The sequence below is a fragment of the Typopeltis vanoorti genome, chromosome 21 (genome assembly GCF_054136105.1).
Source record: "Typopeltis vanoorti isolate ZY-2024b chromosome 21, IOZ_Tvanoo_1.0, whole genome shotgun sequence".
Taxonomy (NCBI): Eukaryota; Metazoa; Arthropoda; class Arachnida; order Uropygi; family Thelyphonidae; genus Typopeltis; species Typopeltis vanoorti.
In genome coordinates this window covers 58,545,534-58,562,025 of record NC_143569.1, presented here as the reverse complement: position 1 = coordinate 58,562,025, position 16,492 = coordinate 58,545,534, and the positions used below count along the sequence as shown (strand labels likewise).

General features: G+C 35.9%; 1 protein-coding gene across 4 annotated transcripts in view; it reads right to left on the bottom strand.

Annotated features, from left to right (window-relative positions):
- LOC150094880 (diphthine methyltransferase) overlaps nt 1-16,492 on the bottom strand; it is a 154,600-nt gene that overhangs the window by 43,735 nt on the left and 94,373 nt on the right. For all 4 annotated transcript variants that reach the window (XM_090411429.1, XM_090411431.1, XM_090411430.1 and 1 more), the window contains exon 5: nt 15,781-15,853. In XM_090411429.1, coding sequence (XP_090267555.1) covers nt 15,781-15,853 — 73 coding nt within the window. The remainder of the gene's footprint in view (nt 1-15,780; nt 15,854-16,492) is intronic.

Sequence of the window (16,492 nt, the reverse complement as noted above, 5' to 3'; positions counted from 1 at the left end):
CATATTAAAAATGAGGATATTAGGAAAGACCTTGACATTGTTAGCATCCAGGAATGCATTAGCAGAGGTAACCTCAGATGGTATCGTATGGTCACTTTAACAGAATGAGAGAGGAAAAATTAGCTAAACAAGTGTTCTCTGTCAGGTTGGCAGGAAAAAGAACCAGAGGAAGACAAAGATATAAGTGGATTGATATAGCAAAAAGTGCCTTAGAAGACAGAGATATAAGATCTCATAATGTTGGAGTCTTGACAGATAACAGATTGATTTGGAGGAAAATTGTTAATAGGAAATTAGTAATGATGTAAGTTCTTCATGTAGTAGTATCATAATATCCTATACACCCTATGAGATATATGTCAGAAATTTGATGATGATGGTATATCTTCAGCAAAATGAAGACAACATCAAAATAATATGATTATGAAAAAGTTGAATAGCAGATTAGTTCTTGGCACCCTTCGTGCTGTAAGAGGGTAACAGTTTTTCTGACAATATGGTTTACATATGATTTACAAATAGCTCATAATATGAGCATATTTGGATGTAAATACTGTCAAATATTTTAGACTGTTATTCACCATTTAACTCAAAAAAAAAACTGATGACTTTTAACTTCATTCAGAAGACATAGTCAGAATATTTGAATACTTACTTGAAATTGTTTGTTTTTATTCAATTATGTTATCTATCTCATTTTAGGAATCACTAACCTTGAAAATGCCTCAGTCACTATGGACAAAATATTAAATCAAAATATTTAGTGTTTTTTTTTTTTAAACTGCTGTGTTGTGATTAAGCCAACTAATGATGTTTTGCTAACATTCTTTTCTGTTTACTATTTGAAACAACACTGCATTTTTATTTCCCACTGTGCAAAGTGATTATGAACTCTGAAGGTAGGTACTTTTTCATATACAGGGTATGTCAAAATTATGTTAACACGAAGCGGAAAAAACATTTACTGTAAAATTTATTATAATCAACAATCAGCAAAATAAAATAAAATAAATATTAATAATAAATAATAATAAATTAAATAAAATAAAATGTAAATGTTTGTTCCATATAAGTGTTAACATATTTTGCTGAAATAAAAATTTGCCTACATAAACCTAACCCATTTTTAGATGTAATTTGTAAAAATGTGTCCATCTTTTCTAATTAAGTTATTCTTGGACTATAACCAGACAGAATTCACTGAACTTTGGTATTTGGAATACTTACAAAAATGTGTCAAACCATAACTAGAGAGAGACTGTTACTAGAAGGAAATGTAATTGAATGATGTGTGATGTGAACAGGAGATCACAGGAGGTAAGAGGTGATCAAAGAGCAGAGCAGAGGAGTGAAACAGATGAGACTGGAGTGCTTGTGAATGGAGAGCTGAAGATAAGGAAATAGGAATGCAAGATGAACAGGGAAATGGAAAGACAGATGGGGGTGGATAGGAAGGCATGTAATAAAAAGTTGATAGTGAAAGCAGTGTGAATATATGTATGGGGATAGTTGGCATAGGAACGGGATATCCTCAGATGTGCAAGAGCAGTAGTTCAATCTCAGGAGATAAATGAGATAAGTGGCAATAAAAGTGAGCAAGCAGGGGCAGATGAGAAGTTATAGCTGAGAGACGATACTGATGAAGATATCCTGTGATGGGAACAGAAATAGAGGCAAATAATGTGTATGTGAAGATAGGAAGAGCAAGAAGTGAAAGAGGAATGCTGTTGATGATAGCAAGGGGATTATGCCTACAGTAAGTGTTGGAGTGAGGAGAGATAGTGGCAATAATTTTGAGTCAGTATGGTCTGAGCTGGAGACAGAAAAAGATATTTAGCTGGATCTGAATGTTGCTATGGGTAGGCCAGGGAATGTGGAGGTGGTAAAGAAGCAATCGTTTCATTTTTAATGTCTAGTGTTCATCATCATCATCATGAAGCTTCCACAGTGAGAGGATGCAGCACCATGTCCTTCCAGTTCTCTCTATTGATGGCTTTCCTTTTTGTTTCTGCATAGCAATGTGATCCTGTCCATGATCTTATATCTTCAAACCATGTCCTTAGTTTTTTATCTCTTGATCTTTTTCCCATAATTTTTCCTTCTAAAACTGTTAATATCCTCTGTCCTGCTGATCATCCCCTCAATACATGTCCTGTCAGTCTCATCTTTCTCTGGATCATTTCCTGTAATAAAGATCTCTGTGTTCTCATTCTCTGTAGGACATCTGCATTTGTCGCATAATCTGTCCATGAGATTTTCAGAGCTTTCCTATAGCACCACATTTCAAAGGCTTCTGTTGTCTCACACTCTTCTTGAATACCCAGGTCTCACTTCCATATGTGAAAACTGGCCACACTAATGTTCTTATTATTCTTTTCTTTGCTTGATACCCATAGAACCTTTGAGCAGATATTTACTTTTCCAGATGGCATCTTTAGTTATGGCTGTTTTTATTTTTATTTCTTTATCTTGCTTTCCATCTGCAGTTAAGTAGGTGCCTAAATATTTGTATTCTGTTGTATGTTCAATTTTCATATTGTTTATGAATCTTTCTGGCTCAGATCTGTTTTCTTTTGAGATTTTCATAAATTTTTTTTTTTGCATTTATATCTAATCTAAACTCTTTACCTTCTTCAATTAGTAGCTGTAGTAATTTGATTAATTTGTTTCTGTTTTTTGCTATTAAAATGGTATCATCAGCATATCTAAGATTGTTGTATTTTATACCGTTGATACTAATTCCTATATATATATATTTTTTTTCAATCTTTTTCATCACTGTCTCACTACAGATATTAAATAAATTTGGTGAAAGGATATAACCTTGTCTTACTCCTCTTTTTATTTTCACTTCAGAAGTCTCAGAGTTAAACAGCTGCATTTTCTGTTTGGTGTAAATAATTTTTATAATCTTAAGTATGTGATCTTTTATGTCTAATTTATCTAATATATTGAACATTTTATTATGTTTTACCAGGTCGAAGGCCTTCTGAACATCAATGAAGCATATATATATATTCCTATTTCTTTCAAGTGATTTTTCTATTAGTATTTTTAGTTCCAGGATAGAATTAATGGTTCCCATTCCTCTTCTGAAGTCTTTCTGTTGTTCACTCAATTCACCGATTAAGGCTCTTTCAATTTCTTTGTTAACAATGGTTAAAATAATTTTAGATGCATGGGATATTACGCTCACAGTTCTGTAATCCTTGCAATATTGTGCATTATTTTTCTTTGGAATTGGTATGCAGATAGATGCTGTAAAAGAGTCAGGTAATGCTATTGTTTTATAGATGTCCAGAATGGATTCCACTAAACAGTTATTATAGCCACTCAAAGCTTTTAGAAATTCAGCCAGAATATTATTGCACTCAAGGGATTTATTATTAGGAAGCTTCTGATGCTATGTTTAACTTAAGGGGTTGCAAATCATCTATCATGTTACCATTATCATCATCATAAAGATCTGATAAGTAGTATTCCACCCATCTTCTTTTTATCTTTTCCTTATCAATGATTATGTTCCCATCTTTGTTCTTGATGTTATTAGCCTGTGTATGTTTTGCTTTTCCATTAAGTTCTTTCACTTTCAGGAATGCTTCTCTGGTTTTGTTTTTGGTCTAGTGTTAGTAATACATATAACATCTACAGTGTTTTGTATCATATAAGACAATATTGATGTAAGTACTGATAGACATACGATTTATCTTGTAAACACACAACGTAAACTTACGGTATCAATAAATACAGTGCAGTACAGCACTGTAAATGCATTCTCACTTGCTTATGATTTTCTTTAATAACATTTTCTTTTTTAACATTGTAAGAATATAGTATATATACATACATACCATATAAAATAAGTGTTAACTGGCTGATTGTGTTATCAGTAAGGCTTCCAGTAACAGTAGGCTATTAGTAGTTAAGTTTTTGGGGAGTCAAAAGTTTTATGCGGATTTTCAAACAATGCAGGAGGTCAACGCCCGTAACCCTCACATTGTTCAAGGGTCAACTATACTTAATTTTAATTTTGAAATTAAACAAGCAGAATTTATAATATTTCTTTGTTTCACAATATTTTATGCACTGAAGTAAGTTCACTTGATTATTTTAAGTGTGAATATAGTGGTCACTTAGTGTCTTTCAAGTATCATCATACAACACTAATTTCAATAGGACAAATTGTATAAACACATATATTTGCTAAACTTCTCAATAATTTCATTTATATGTAAGCAAGATGTAAAAAAAGTCATGTTTTTACCAATCTACTTATGTACTACAACAAGATGACAAATGCATTGGACAATGGAGATGTATATATAGTAATATACTTAATTTTACAAAACTCTTTGATAGATTGCTATAGGACAAGTTGATGACTAAACTGGAACAGACAGAGTGAAATACTAATGAGTTAGATAATTATCTGTCAGACAGATATCAGTAGGTTATGTATGGAGAAACAGTATCCCAAAATAGGTGCATTACTAGTGATGGCGATAAGGAATTTATTCACATTTTTGAAAAGTTGCAGATTGTATGCCTTGGGAAACATCTTTGGTAGAAGGCTGTTTCAGTAGCAGTGGAATGGGTAAACAAAGAAGTGGAGAAATTTGTTCTGTGGGTTTGGAGTTGAACTGTGAGAGGGTGCTGGTTAGCTGCTACATGCATTTGGATGAATTTGAAAGAGGATGGGAAGAATTACTGATGCCAATTCTGATAAACAGTAGCCACAGAAGTATTTGTAGATGTAGGCTGCAGAAACTGAATGCCCGTGGTAAAATAAGTAGAGTGTATTAGTGAGACATGGGGTCGTCAATCAATCTAACTGCTCTTTTCTGTATAGGATCCTATTTTCATGTAACTCTCAGCAAGCAGCAGCACCAGCACCACCACTACCACAGATATGAGAGCAGTATTCAATGGTCAGGCAGATTTGTGATTTGTATAGGGTTGAGAGCTGTTCAGAGTTAAACTAATGCCTCAAGTGAAAGAGAAAGCCTAATTTTTTGGATGCAGAGGAGGCAATAGTTGTGATATGTTTGTGCCAAGATTGATTAAAAGTTAGAGTTATTCTGAGATGGTGAATCCCATCTTGAATAGAAATTTGAGTATTGTCAAGGGTAAGATTGAAAGCACATGGTTCTTTTTTGTGAAAAATAATGCAGAGCTGTGTTTTGCTAGCACTGAAGTTGATACTGTTATCCAAACCCCATTGATGAATGCTTTGAAGATTGGAATTTAAGGTAGTAGAGGTTTCTGGTAGTGGTGATTTGTGCTTTGCAGGGTTTGTCAAATGAAAAGGAGGAGTATAATGTGCTGTCATCAGCAAAACTGTGTACTGGATTAGATCATTTATGTATAGAAGGAAGAGCCTTGTGGGACCCCAGCATTAGTTGTACAGACAGTAGTTAAGGAGCCATCCATCATCACTCAAAGTGAAGTTGGTAAGGAGTATTTTTTATTTTTTTTTTTTAAATGTTGATCTCATATAAGAGAGGTCAAAGGACCTATAAGCAAATCAGTGCTATGTATGGAGTGCATGTGAGGACTAAGATAAAAGTATATTGACTTATTTTTTGAAGAGTTGCAGATTGTAGTTGTTTGGGAATACTCCATGAGGAAGGATGCTTCAGAGATTTGAGGAATACAAGAGGAAGAGGAGAAGCGGTTTCAATGTATTTACAGTTGCACAGTAAAAGAATGCTGGGGCAGTTGCTGCTCTTGTATTAACAGGTACAACAGAAAACAGAGGGATGATGGTTGATAGTTCAGTGGAACAATGATCATTGAAGTACCTGAACAGACACAGTGCTGCACTGTGAGATAGAAATTGGAGTGAATTAGTAAGAGAGGGATCATCTATGAGCTGAACTGTTCTCCTCTGGACAGTATGAAAAATTTTTAGAGAAATTTAGGGTGCACCACCCCAAACATATGTTCTAAGCATGGGCAGATTTGGGATTTGTATATAGTTAAGAGTTAGTTGGATGCAAAATAGCTTCTTGAATGAAAGAGAATGCTTAGTTTTTTTGGATTCTGAGGAAGCTATTGATGTAATGTGCTTATGCCAGGAGGCACCAGAGATAAATGTCAGTCCAAACAGAGAGATCTGATCTTGTCTAATGATTTGAGTATTACTAAGGATAAGAGTAGGTGAAAGAAGACAAAGATAAAATCAAAAATGAAGAAATAAGAACTAAAACAAAATTTTTAGATATCGGAGAAAACATACTTCAAAAGAAATGAAAATGGGCAGGACACATCACAAGACTCAAGGACAAAAGTTTTACAAGAGTGGCAGCCATATGAAGGTAAAAGATCTGTGGGAAGACCTGAAAGAAGATGGTCAGACAATATAAAGAAAACAATTGGAATTCCCTGGCCCCAACAAGCTCAGGATAGAAACAGATGGAGAGAATTGGGAGACACCTACAGCCAGAAGTGGCAATAAAAAGGGTTAAAAGAAGAAGAAGAGAGTAGGTGAACTGAGGTCTATTTTGCAAGAGAAAAAGCATGACTATGTTTTGGTGGCATTGAAGATGACCATATTGTCCTCGCCCATTGAAGGATCATATATAAATCAGCATTTAAGGCACTAGTTGTAGATGATCTTGAAGCTTGGGATGTCAGAGTACTACATAGTTTGTCAAATGAATGGGATAAAGAGAGTACACTATTGTCTGCAAAGTTGTGGATAGGATTAGTGGTGATTGTGAGTAGGACATTTATGTATAGGAGAAAGAGGACTGGCGATAGGACAGAGCCTTGATGCACTCCTGTAATGGTGATGAAGCATGAAGAGAGGGAGCTCTATTTATTATGACTTGCAGAGAGAGAGAGCTGGCTACTCAGATATAGAGGGTGGCAAGTAGACCAAAGAATGGAAATTTGTTTAGCAGGTTTCAATGTCAAACATGGTCAAAAGCTCTGGGAGTGTCAAGAGTGACAGTGCAAGTTTTGTCAAACCTTTTCATGGCAACCATTCAGCAGTTTGTGATGTAAGCAAACAAGAGAGCTGTGGTCTTTGAATGGCAGAATCCATACTAGCGGACACTGATTAACTGATGAGCCTACAAGTTCATTATTGATGAGTTTCCCATTATTTTGGAGAGGACTCAGGTGATGCTGATTCAATGGTAGTTTGATGATAGATTTTTGTTCTCTTTTTCTGGAATAGGCTGGATATGTGATTGCTTCCAAGCACTGAAAGAAATACCAGCTATGTATAACAGAGTATAATTGGAGAAATGTTATCAGGACAAGAAGACTTTTAGTGTCCAAGGTATTCAGTAATTTTCTGACGTCTTTTTTGTTGAAAGAGTACAAGAGGCACATGGGGGGGCTCAGACTGCATGATGGTAGGAGGCAATTTCCCTTTGTCATCTATGCAGGAGTTTGAGGAAAAGAGTTATGCTACAAGATCACTAGATAAAGTAACAATGAAGCCATCAGGATGAGAGAGAGAGGTGGAAGTGCAAGTGGCAGAAGTTACATCCAACAGTGCTGGTAAGGGACCAGAAGGAGTGATTTCCATTTGGACAAAAGGCAATATTTCTGAGGTGGGCCTCAATGAAATCTGATTTAGATCTGCTGATATGAGTGTTTTGCATTTGTTATATGCTTTGGTATTGGTTGAGTATGAAGGCTGAAGTTCTAGATACAAGTCACCTGCAGAAAGTTGAATATTTTTATACATTTTCTGTTGAAGGGGTTTGGGAAAGCAGACAAGGATTTTGGTAGAATGGAGGATGAAGGCCTTCATGTCAGTTAGGATAATCTCTATGACTCGTTTGGGGCAGGTGTTAGGGTTAGGTGAGTGGAAGCCATAACCAGACCAAGGAAAGGAGAAATAGAAATTACAGAGATCATCGCAATTGACATTTTGGTAATGCCAGAGGATGTGAGGTTGGGAGTGGTTTGAGGAATAGTTAATAAATTAAAATACAATATTCAGTATTTAGAAAAGAAGATCAATACAGAGGAAATTTTTAGCCAGTAAAAAAACAATTCCATATTATTATGGAGTTGTTCTAGAAATTGCACGAGATGCTTGTAACTCATGCAAGTTCCAATAACAACATGTTTTAGGCTATTAGTGATGAAAATTTTCTGCTGATGAGCTTCTCTAATGGTTAAAACATGTAGTTGTTTATTTCATGTTAAATTTCCTCATTGCCAAATCACTCATATATATACCCTCAAATGGTGCAGTCCACTATAACAGTACTACTAATCTCCCATCAGAAAATTTCCTCTACTAGCGGGTTTTTCCTCCTGGAAACCCAGGTTTTTCGTCCTGTAAACTCAAGAAAATCGACCGTAGAACCCACATTATTTCAGACATTAAATACAAGTGTTAGGGTTAGGAACCACGAGATGGCAGCACTTGTTGAATCATCTCTCTTCACTGCGTATAATTAGTGATAGCCTTGAGCCAGCTATCTCTGATTGGGTACCAGTGGAGATTGAACTGCACACTCAGTCTCCAAAAGTTAGATAGGGCTAAACAGCCTCGCCTACTCCCTATATACGGGAATAAAAAGGCATTAACTGTTTTTTTTTTTCTCAGATCCATATGTTAAAATCAATTTGAACGCTGTCTTGTACACTTCCTGGTTTAGTATTTTGGCTATTTGCATATTTAATTTAGGGAGCTACATCTGGCATTTATTGATCTGGAGAAAGCATACAATAGAGTGCCAAGGCAAGAAGTCTGGAGGTGTCTGAGGGAGAAGAAGGTTCTGGAGAAATATATCAGGTTGGTGCGGGAAATGTACAGAAATGTGAAGACAAGTGTTCGGACCTGTCTGGGACAGACAGAAAGTTTTCAAGTAACAGTTGGCTTGCATCAAGGGTCAGCATTAAGTCCGTTTCTGTTTAATATTGTGATGGAGGTGGTAACAGAGGAGGTGAGAGAAGATGCGGCTTGGACAATGTTGTATGCAGATGACATCTTGCTGTGTGCAGATTCAAGAGAAGAAGCGGGAACTAAACTGGAAAGATGGAGTACTGGAAGAGAGAGGTATGAGACTGAGCAGAAGTAAGACAGAGTATATATGTTGCACAGTGGGCGGTGGACAGGAGACAGATCTGGAGCTGGTAGGAAATGTCATCAGGAAGGTGAGAGACTTTAGATACTTAGGTTCAACAGTGGAAGAAGATGGAGGAGCTGAGAAGGAAGTGGGATGCAGGACACAAGTGGGTTGGAGGAACTGGAGGGAGATGGCTGGAGTGTTATGCGATAAGAGGGTGTCGCTCAATCTGAAAAACAAAATCTATAGGACAGCAGTGAGGCCAGCTATGACATATGCTATAGAAACTGTGGCCCTGAGGAAAAATAACACCAGCAGGATGGAAGTAGCAGAGATGAGAATGCTTAGGGGGATGTGCGGTGTGACCAGAAAGGATCGTTTGAGAAATGACTATGTCAGGGGAATAGTGAAAGTTACGAACTTAGGAGCGAAAATACAGGAGGCAAGGCTGAGATGGTTTGGTCATGTAGATGGATGTGCAAGGAAGGCGGAAGCATGGGCGGCCAAAGAAGAGATGGAGGGAGCTGGTAGAAGAGGACTTGAGGATGAAGAACTTGGATGTGGTGACAGCCCAAGACAGGAAGGTGTGAAGGAGACTCATTATCAACAGTGACCCCACTTAAGTGGGAGAAGTTGCAGAAGAAGAAGAATTTACCATCTTCACCAAACGTGTACTTAAACAGCTGAAATATTTTACTCGTTCTACAGGTTAACCACTAAGAATGCTTGATGTTTCCATTTTCCTGCCCATTTTTATTGGTGATTTTCATTACAAATTTGTTACAGGAGTTATTCAATTTATTTAAAAAATCCTGGAGACTTACACTGGAATTTGTTTAGGAGTATATAATCTGCATAAAGAGTTATATTTGATATATATTTTGATATAAGTTTAAATGCCACTTTCTTTCATAATTGAGAAATATAGATGACTAATAAGAATGTATTCTTATTTTCTTACAGCTGATTTTGTATCAAATCAATCTTTTGTATGTCCTTCAATTTTAACTGCTAATTTACAATTTAAATATAGACTCTCAGTATAATGTTGCATTTACGCCATATATGGGGGGGAAGTCTGGAAAGTTTTGGGAAACACCTAGAACAAAAATTAATCAATTTTATGTCTTCTTATATATATATATGCATGGAGGTTCATCTACTCAGTTGTTAAACATATTTTTAAAAAGAACTAAATGACAAAAACCGAGAAAAAAGGATAAAGGTTTAATAGTATCACACGACTAGTTTCAGCTTTTAACAGCCTTCTTCAGGTGTTTTTATAAAAGAAAAAACCTCTGCACAAAAAGCCATCACAATCTAAAATATCCCGGTGTGTATAAGATATGGTGTGACTGCGACATCCCTTACTTTGGCCAGACGAATAAGTCTATTGAATTGTGTATGGAGGAGCACGGGAGGGACATCACTTACAAGAGAACATGTACCAGTGCTTTATCCAGCCATGTTCTTTTTTCAGCTGATTCTGATGATGAAAACCATGGTCATACAATCTTTGGGACAGATCTAAGAACATTTTCCATTGCCATGACAAATTGGAGAGAAAAATTGTAGAATCTAGAGAAATCATCCTCAACCCTGTACATTTAAATAATAATTTAAGCTATAACCTCCCAGACTGTCATTCTGCTGTGATCAAATACTGGCGCTTATGAGATGCCGTACGCACACGCTCACCCAAATGTGGCCAACGAAGGAACTACTTTGAATACGTTAACTACAACGTTTTCACGTTAAATATGTATAGTGACTTTCCTGTGCTATTCACAGTTTTTTATCTTCAATGTTTAAGGTTTTTTTCTTTTATAAAAACACCTGGAGAAGGCTGTAAAAAGCCGAAACCAGTCATGTGATACTATTAAACCTTTTTCCTTTTTTCTCGGTTTTTGTCATTCAATTCTTTTTAAAAATATATATATATATATGTGTGTGTGTGTGTATATATACACACACACACACACACACACAGGGCGGAGCAAAAGTAGCAAAGGAGTTGAAAAAAATCATAACTTTTTGAAATTCAATGTTGTTCTAATTTTTCTTTTCAGAGCTTGTGAGGTACACCTGGGAGATTCAGTATGAAACATTACATCATTATGCAATGAATCAAGATCATAGAGCTTTATTCTGAACATCATCATTCAATAATCCAGACAAAATGAGTATATCACCGTCATTTTAATGCGTGAAATGCACCCTCTGAATCAATGACGATGCTTGGTGGGACTTTTCAGCAGCAAGGTACAGTATGAGATCTGCCAAGACTACGTTCTGCCTGAAGTGATGTGAATATTCAATGCGTTCAGGAGAGTATTGAGGAGAACCTCAGAACATCAATCCAAAGGCATGCTGCTGAGCTGAGAATACCTCGAAGGTCATTGCAAAGAATCTTAAGAAAAGATTTAGACGTTTCGTTTTCATAGATGCAATCAAGACGTGTTATTGGACCATTTTTCTTTGAAGACAACAATGGCAATGCCATAACTGTAACCAGTGAACATTATGATCAACAATTTTTTAAGACCAGCTCTTGCTGATACTCCAGAGATGTGGTTCCAACAGGATGGGGCCACTGAACACACTGCTCGAGCCACGATAGGAGTCTTAAGGGAGATTTTTGGTGAACGTCTAATTTCAAGAAATTCAGCATTCAATGGCCTGCTCATTCGTTAGATTTAATGACTTCACTTTTTTCTTTTCGGACATCTTAAGGAGATGGTATATGTGAATAAACCCAGAACCACATAGCAGCTCAAAGAGAACATTTGAGCCAAAATATGGGAATTAACCAGATACTCTGACACGCGTAATGAAAAATGTTCTCAAAAGAGCCCAACTCTGTGAAGCTGAAAATGGCTGTCACTTACAGGACATAGTCTTCCATACCTAGCTTATAAAATTCTCCATGGATTGTATGTTACTGTTTTGAAGAGAAATAAATTCAAAACTTACAATTTAAAAAGTTATTATTATTGTAAACCCCTTCGCTACTTTTGCACCACCCTGTATATATTTATATAAGATATGTTCTTTCTTGTTGTTATATCAGTTGTTTTAATATCATTTTTGTTCTAGGTGTTTATCAGAACTTTAAAGGATCCCTCCCCCATTGCAAAAGTAATTTGAAAGCTTTTCTCCTGGCACCTTGCCATATGCTTTTTTCAGATCAACAAAGTTTAGTTATAGATTCATGTTATATTACCATGATTTTTCAACCTATCTACTGGAAATTGAAAACCTAATCTTAACAGTCCTTATTTTGGCCTAAAATAAGCTTTTTTTCACCAATTTCTTTTCACATTTTTTCTTAGCCTCTTCTCAAGGCATGCTTGCATAAATTTTACCTGTGGGTTTTATTTCCATTTTTTTATAGATGGGAGCTCTACTCTAATCATCCTGAATTTGATCATCTGATCATGCATTCTGAATTATGGAGAAGATGATATCAACCTGAATTTGAGCATATATAGTTAAATATCATCTATTCAAGCTATCTTTCCACATTTCATGTTGCCAATGGCATTTTCTACCTCAAGGATTGAATGTACTCCTGAAAGTATTCTTCTTGAATATTTTCTACTGCCATGTTGTCACTACTTGTTTCATTTAGCAATCTTTCAAAGTAATTACTAGAGATATATAGAATATTTTTATCTTCAATCTTTAAATTTGTCAAGATTTCATGTCATCTATATCATCTCTGATTTCTTTTATAGTGCTCTTTCCTCGATTTCTAAACTATTTTCAATAGTCTCCATAATATTTTGCCACCTTCATGATATTCATTTCCTATCTTCTTAGCAAAATCTATAAGAGAACGGACTATAGGGAGTGTTCCAAATTTCACTACCTTCCCTAAAGTCCGTTCTCTTACAAGCCATCTGAAGCCTATTCATCACAACCTGAAATATCCAGGTGTATACAAGTCATGGTGCGATTGTAATATTCCTTATTTTGGGCAGAATAACAAATCTATTGAACTAAGTATAGAGGAGCATAAGAGAGACATCTCCTATAAAAGATCACATGCATCTACGCTATCCAGTCATGTTCTTTTCTCAAATAATCCTCATGAAGATCTACAGAGTCACTCAGTTTGCTGGGATAAATCCGAAAACATTTTTCGCTGCAGTGATGAGTTTGAAAGGAAAATGGAGTCCGGGGAAATCCTCCTTAATCCTGAACATTTGAACAGCAATTTGAGTTACAACATCCCTGATAGCCATGCTGCAGTTGTTCAATACTGGCGTTCACAAGAACTTGCAAGCATGCATGCAACAAACAATAGCGCGTTAGATAGAGCAACTTGAAAAATGCAACGTTTTCTGTGTCAATTCTCGGATACTTATATTAAAAACTCAAAACATTTTATAGATAAAATAAAAAACATCCCTATTTTTGAAGAGGCTAAAATAGCAAGCCTGGACATTACATCTCTGTTTACTAACATTCAACCATTTACTCCTGCTGCTTTTCCACATTTTAAGCCTTTGATGGCTTTTTCTACTTCAAGTATGGATATGTATTCCTGCCTGTATGCTGGTTGAGTGTTTTTAAATACTGTGCTATCACTGCTTGTTTCGTTTAGCAATTTTTTGAAGTAATTACTCCATACTTCAAGGATATCTTTTTCTCCAGTTTTCATGTCACCTTTATCATCTCTAATTCCTTTTACAGCACTCATTCCTCCATTTTTAAGCTTCTTCAACAACCTCCAGAATATCTTACCACCTTCTTGATATTTATTTTCTATGTTCTTGCCAAAGTCCTCCCATGACTTTTGTTTAGCTAGTTTTACACAGTGTTTAGCTTTCTTACATTTCTCTCTATATTCTCTAATAGTAAAAACTGACTTATTTGCCAGGAACTTTTGATATGCTTTCTTCTTTTCCTTCACTGAATCTTTAACTTCCTGTGTCCAGCATGGAGTTCTGATTTTTCTATCCTTGCAGACAACCTCACCACATGCCTCTCTGACTGAATCAATCAGGGTTTTCTTCAAGGCTTGCCAATGAATCTCCAAGGTTTGGTTCCTGTTCTCAAACTCTTCCATTTTTTCTTCAATAATCTTTGTGTATTTTAGTCTACAGTTCACATCTGAGAACTGCTCAACTTTTATTCGCTTTAAAACTTTCTTACATGTCATTCTTTTCAATATGAAATTGAATTTTATCCTGCTCAAGACTAAATAGTCATCACTTCCAATTTCAAATCCTCTGTACACTCTGGTGTCCTGCGCCAGTGGAAAAACATCTCTATCAACAATAACATGGTCAATGAGACTTTTCTTATTCCTTGCCTCTTCTCTCCATGTGAATTTGTGCACATTTTTATGTTGGAACATGGTGTTAGTAATAACCAGCCCATGTCCTGAGCAGAAATCCAACAGGTATTTGCCATTATTATTAGCTTTGCTCTTTTCTCCAAATTTTCCCAAAATATTTTCATATGTCTGACAATCATTACCTACTCTGCTATTTAGATCCCCAACAAGGACCAACTTTTCCTTTTTCATTGTGTCAGTTGCTTTCTCTAAAGCATCAAAAAATTCCTCCACTTCTACCTTAGTAGAACCTTCTGTGGGACCATAGGCACAAATAAATCTCATTGTCCAATTCCCCCATTCTGATATTTGCCCACATCACTCTACTTGAGACTGCCCCATTCAAGAAGATTAGTCTTGTATTTTGTGTTGATTATTATGGCTACTCCTTCTTTTCCATTATTGTCATTGCCTGAATATAACATCTTGTATTTATTGCTCAGATAGATCTCACCAGTTTTTGTCTTTTTTGTTTCAGTCACCCCTATCATGTCAATCTGGTACTTATCTAATTCCTCAGCTAGCTCCATTTCTTTGCCATTCAGGCTTCTTATGTTGACAGTACTGATCTTTAACTTTGGTTATGTTGGGGGTGTGCTTTCAGATTTGTTCCAGTAGCTGACTTTTCGCTGTTCGCCCTGGTTCCCTGGAAAAAACAACGGGGGACTTGTTTAACCGGGTGACGCCCCAGCCGGCATGAAATTTTGTCATGTTGTACCATCATTTGTATATTGGTTTAAGCCAATAAGAATACAATTTGGTCGGCTAAATCCCAAATTGGCAGCCCATCCTCGTTCGTTCAGTATCCAGGTAGATACCCAACAGGGTGCACCACGAGAAGGTGAGGATTGGACATTAGGTCAGAAGCCCTGGTCAGTTCTCTGCATTCCTTTAAAGGCTATGTGGAGGTCTCCTCTCAGTTATACAGCTTTGACCCTTAAGCACGCCATCGTTTTCATTAAAACTTTATATTTTATCTCGGTTTAAAGTCATTAAATATTTATTCTTTAAAAAAAATATATATATATATATAAAACTATTAAAAGAGGGGGGGGAACTGAACAATGGAATAATGACTCAAAGACTACACAAATAGATGCTTCTATATGAGTATTTCTGTAGCTTGTTCCATCTCAAACCATTGTTATAAGCAGTATACAGCATGACTGTAATATACTATTTACTATTTGATGTTAAATATTACACTGCAAGAAAATAAAATGTACTATTTAATGATATTTCAAAACAAGAAATATAACCATAAAAAGTAATAAAATAAAAGCTATCATATATTATAATTGATCTCTTAAACTTATGTTAAACAGATGTAAAACAATGGTGATCTGTGCACTTTCTGCACACTTTAACTTGGAATCAAGTATAAAATTATTAAATTACCTTTTGTTATGAAATAATGGTTTATCACCACCTATCCTAATATCCCATCCTTTCAAGAGATTATCATCACCTCCTAAAGTTATAATTATAAACTATATGAATTAGAATTACTGTGTTAATTTCTTTAAAACAAATTCCAAAAATTCTATTTTATATTTCAAGTTTTCTCTGAACAATACATTTCAGGTCCAACTGATACAATGGATCTCATAGATGTACTATTCTAGATCAAACAAAATGCCATTATATATAACTGTTTATATTTTTTTATAATGAATATACACCCAAGAGACAAAACATTAGAGATACAGGTGATGACATCTTTTCCTGCATAGAGTGAAACATACCCAAACCAAATGCAGATGGTAAATAGCAGACACTGGGAATTCCCAACAGTGCATTCAATTGATGAACAAGGGTAAGCGTGGCAATCTTAGCGACACTGATCTTGAATGTATTTATTTGCATGAGACAGATGGGTCATTCTATTGCCCAAATGGTAAGAACCCTAGTGTTCTTGAGGATGATGTGTCAAGGGTCCACTGCAAGTATACCATCAACAGACGTACCAGTGCCCAGCGAGTACGTCATGGCTGACCACATGCCACTGATGACCAGGATCAATATAGAATGTCCAGGCTTGTACAGACCAACTGCAGCACAAATCACATCCGATTTCATTGGATGTGATTTGTGCTGCAGTTGGTCTGTA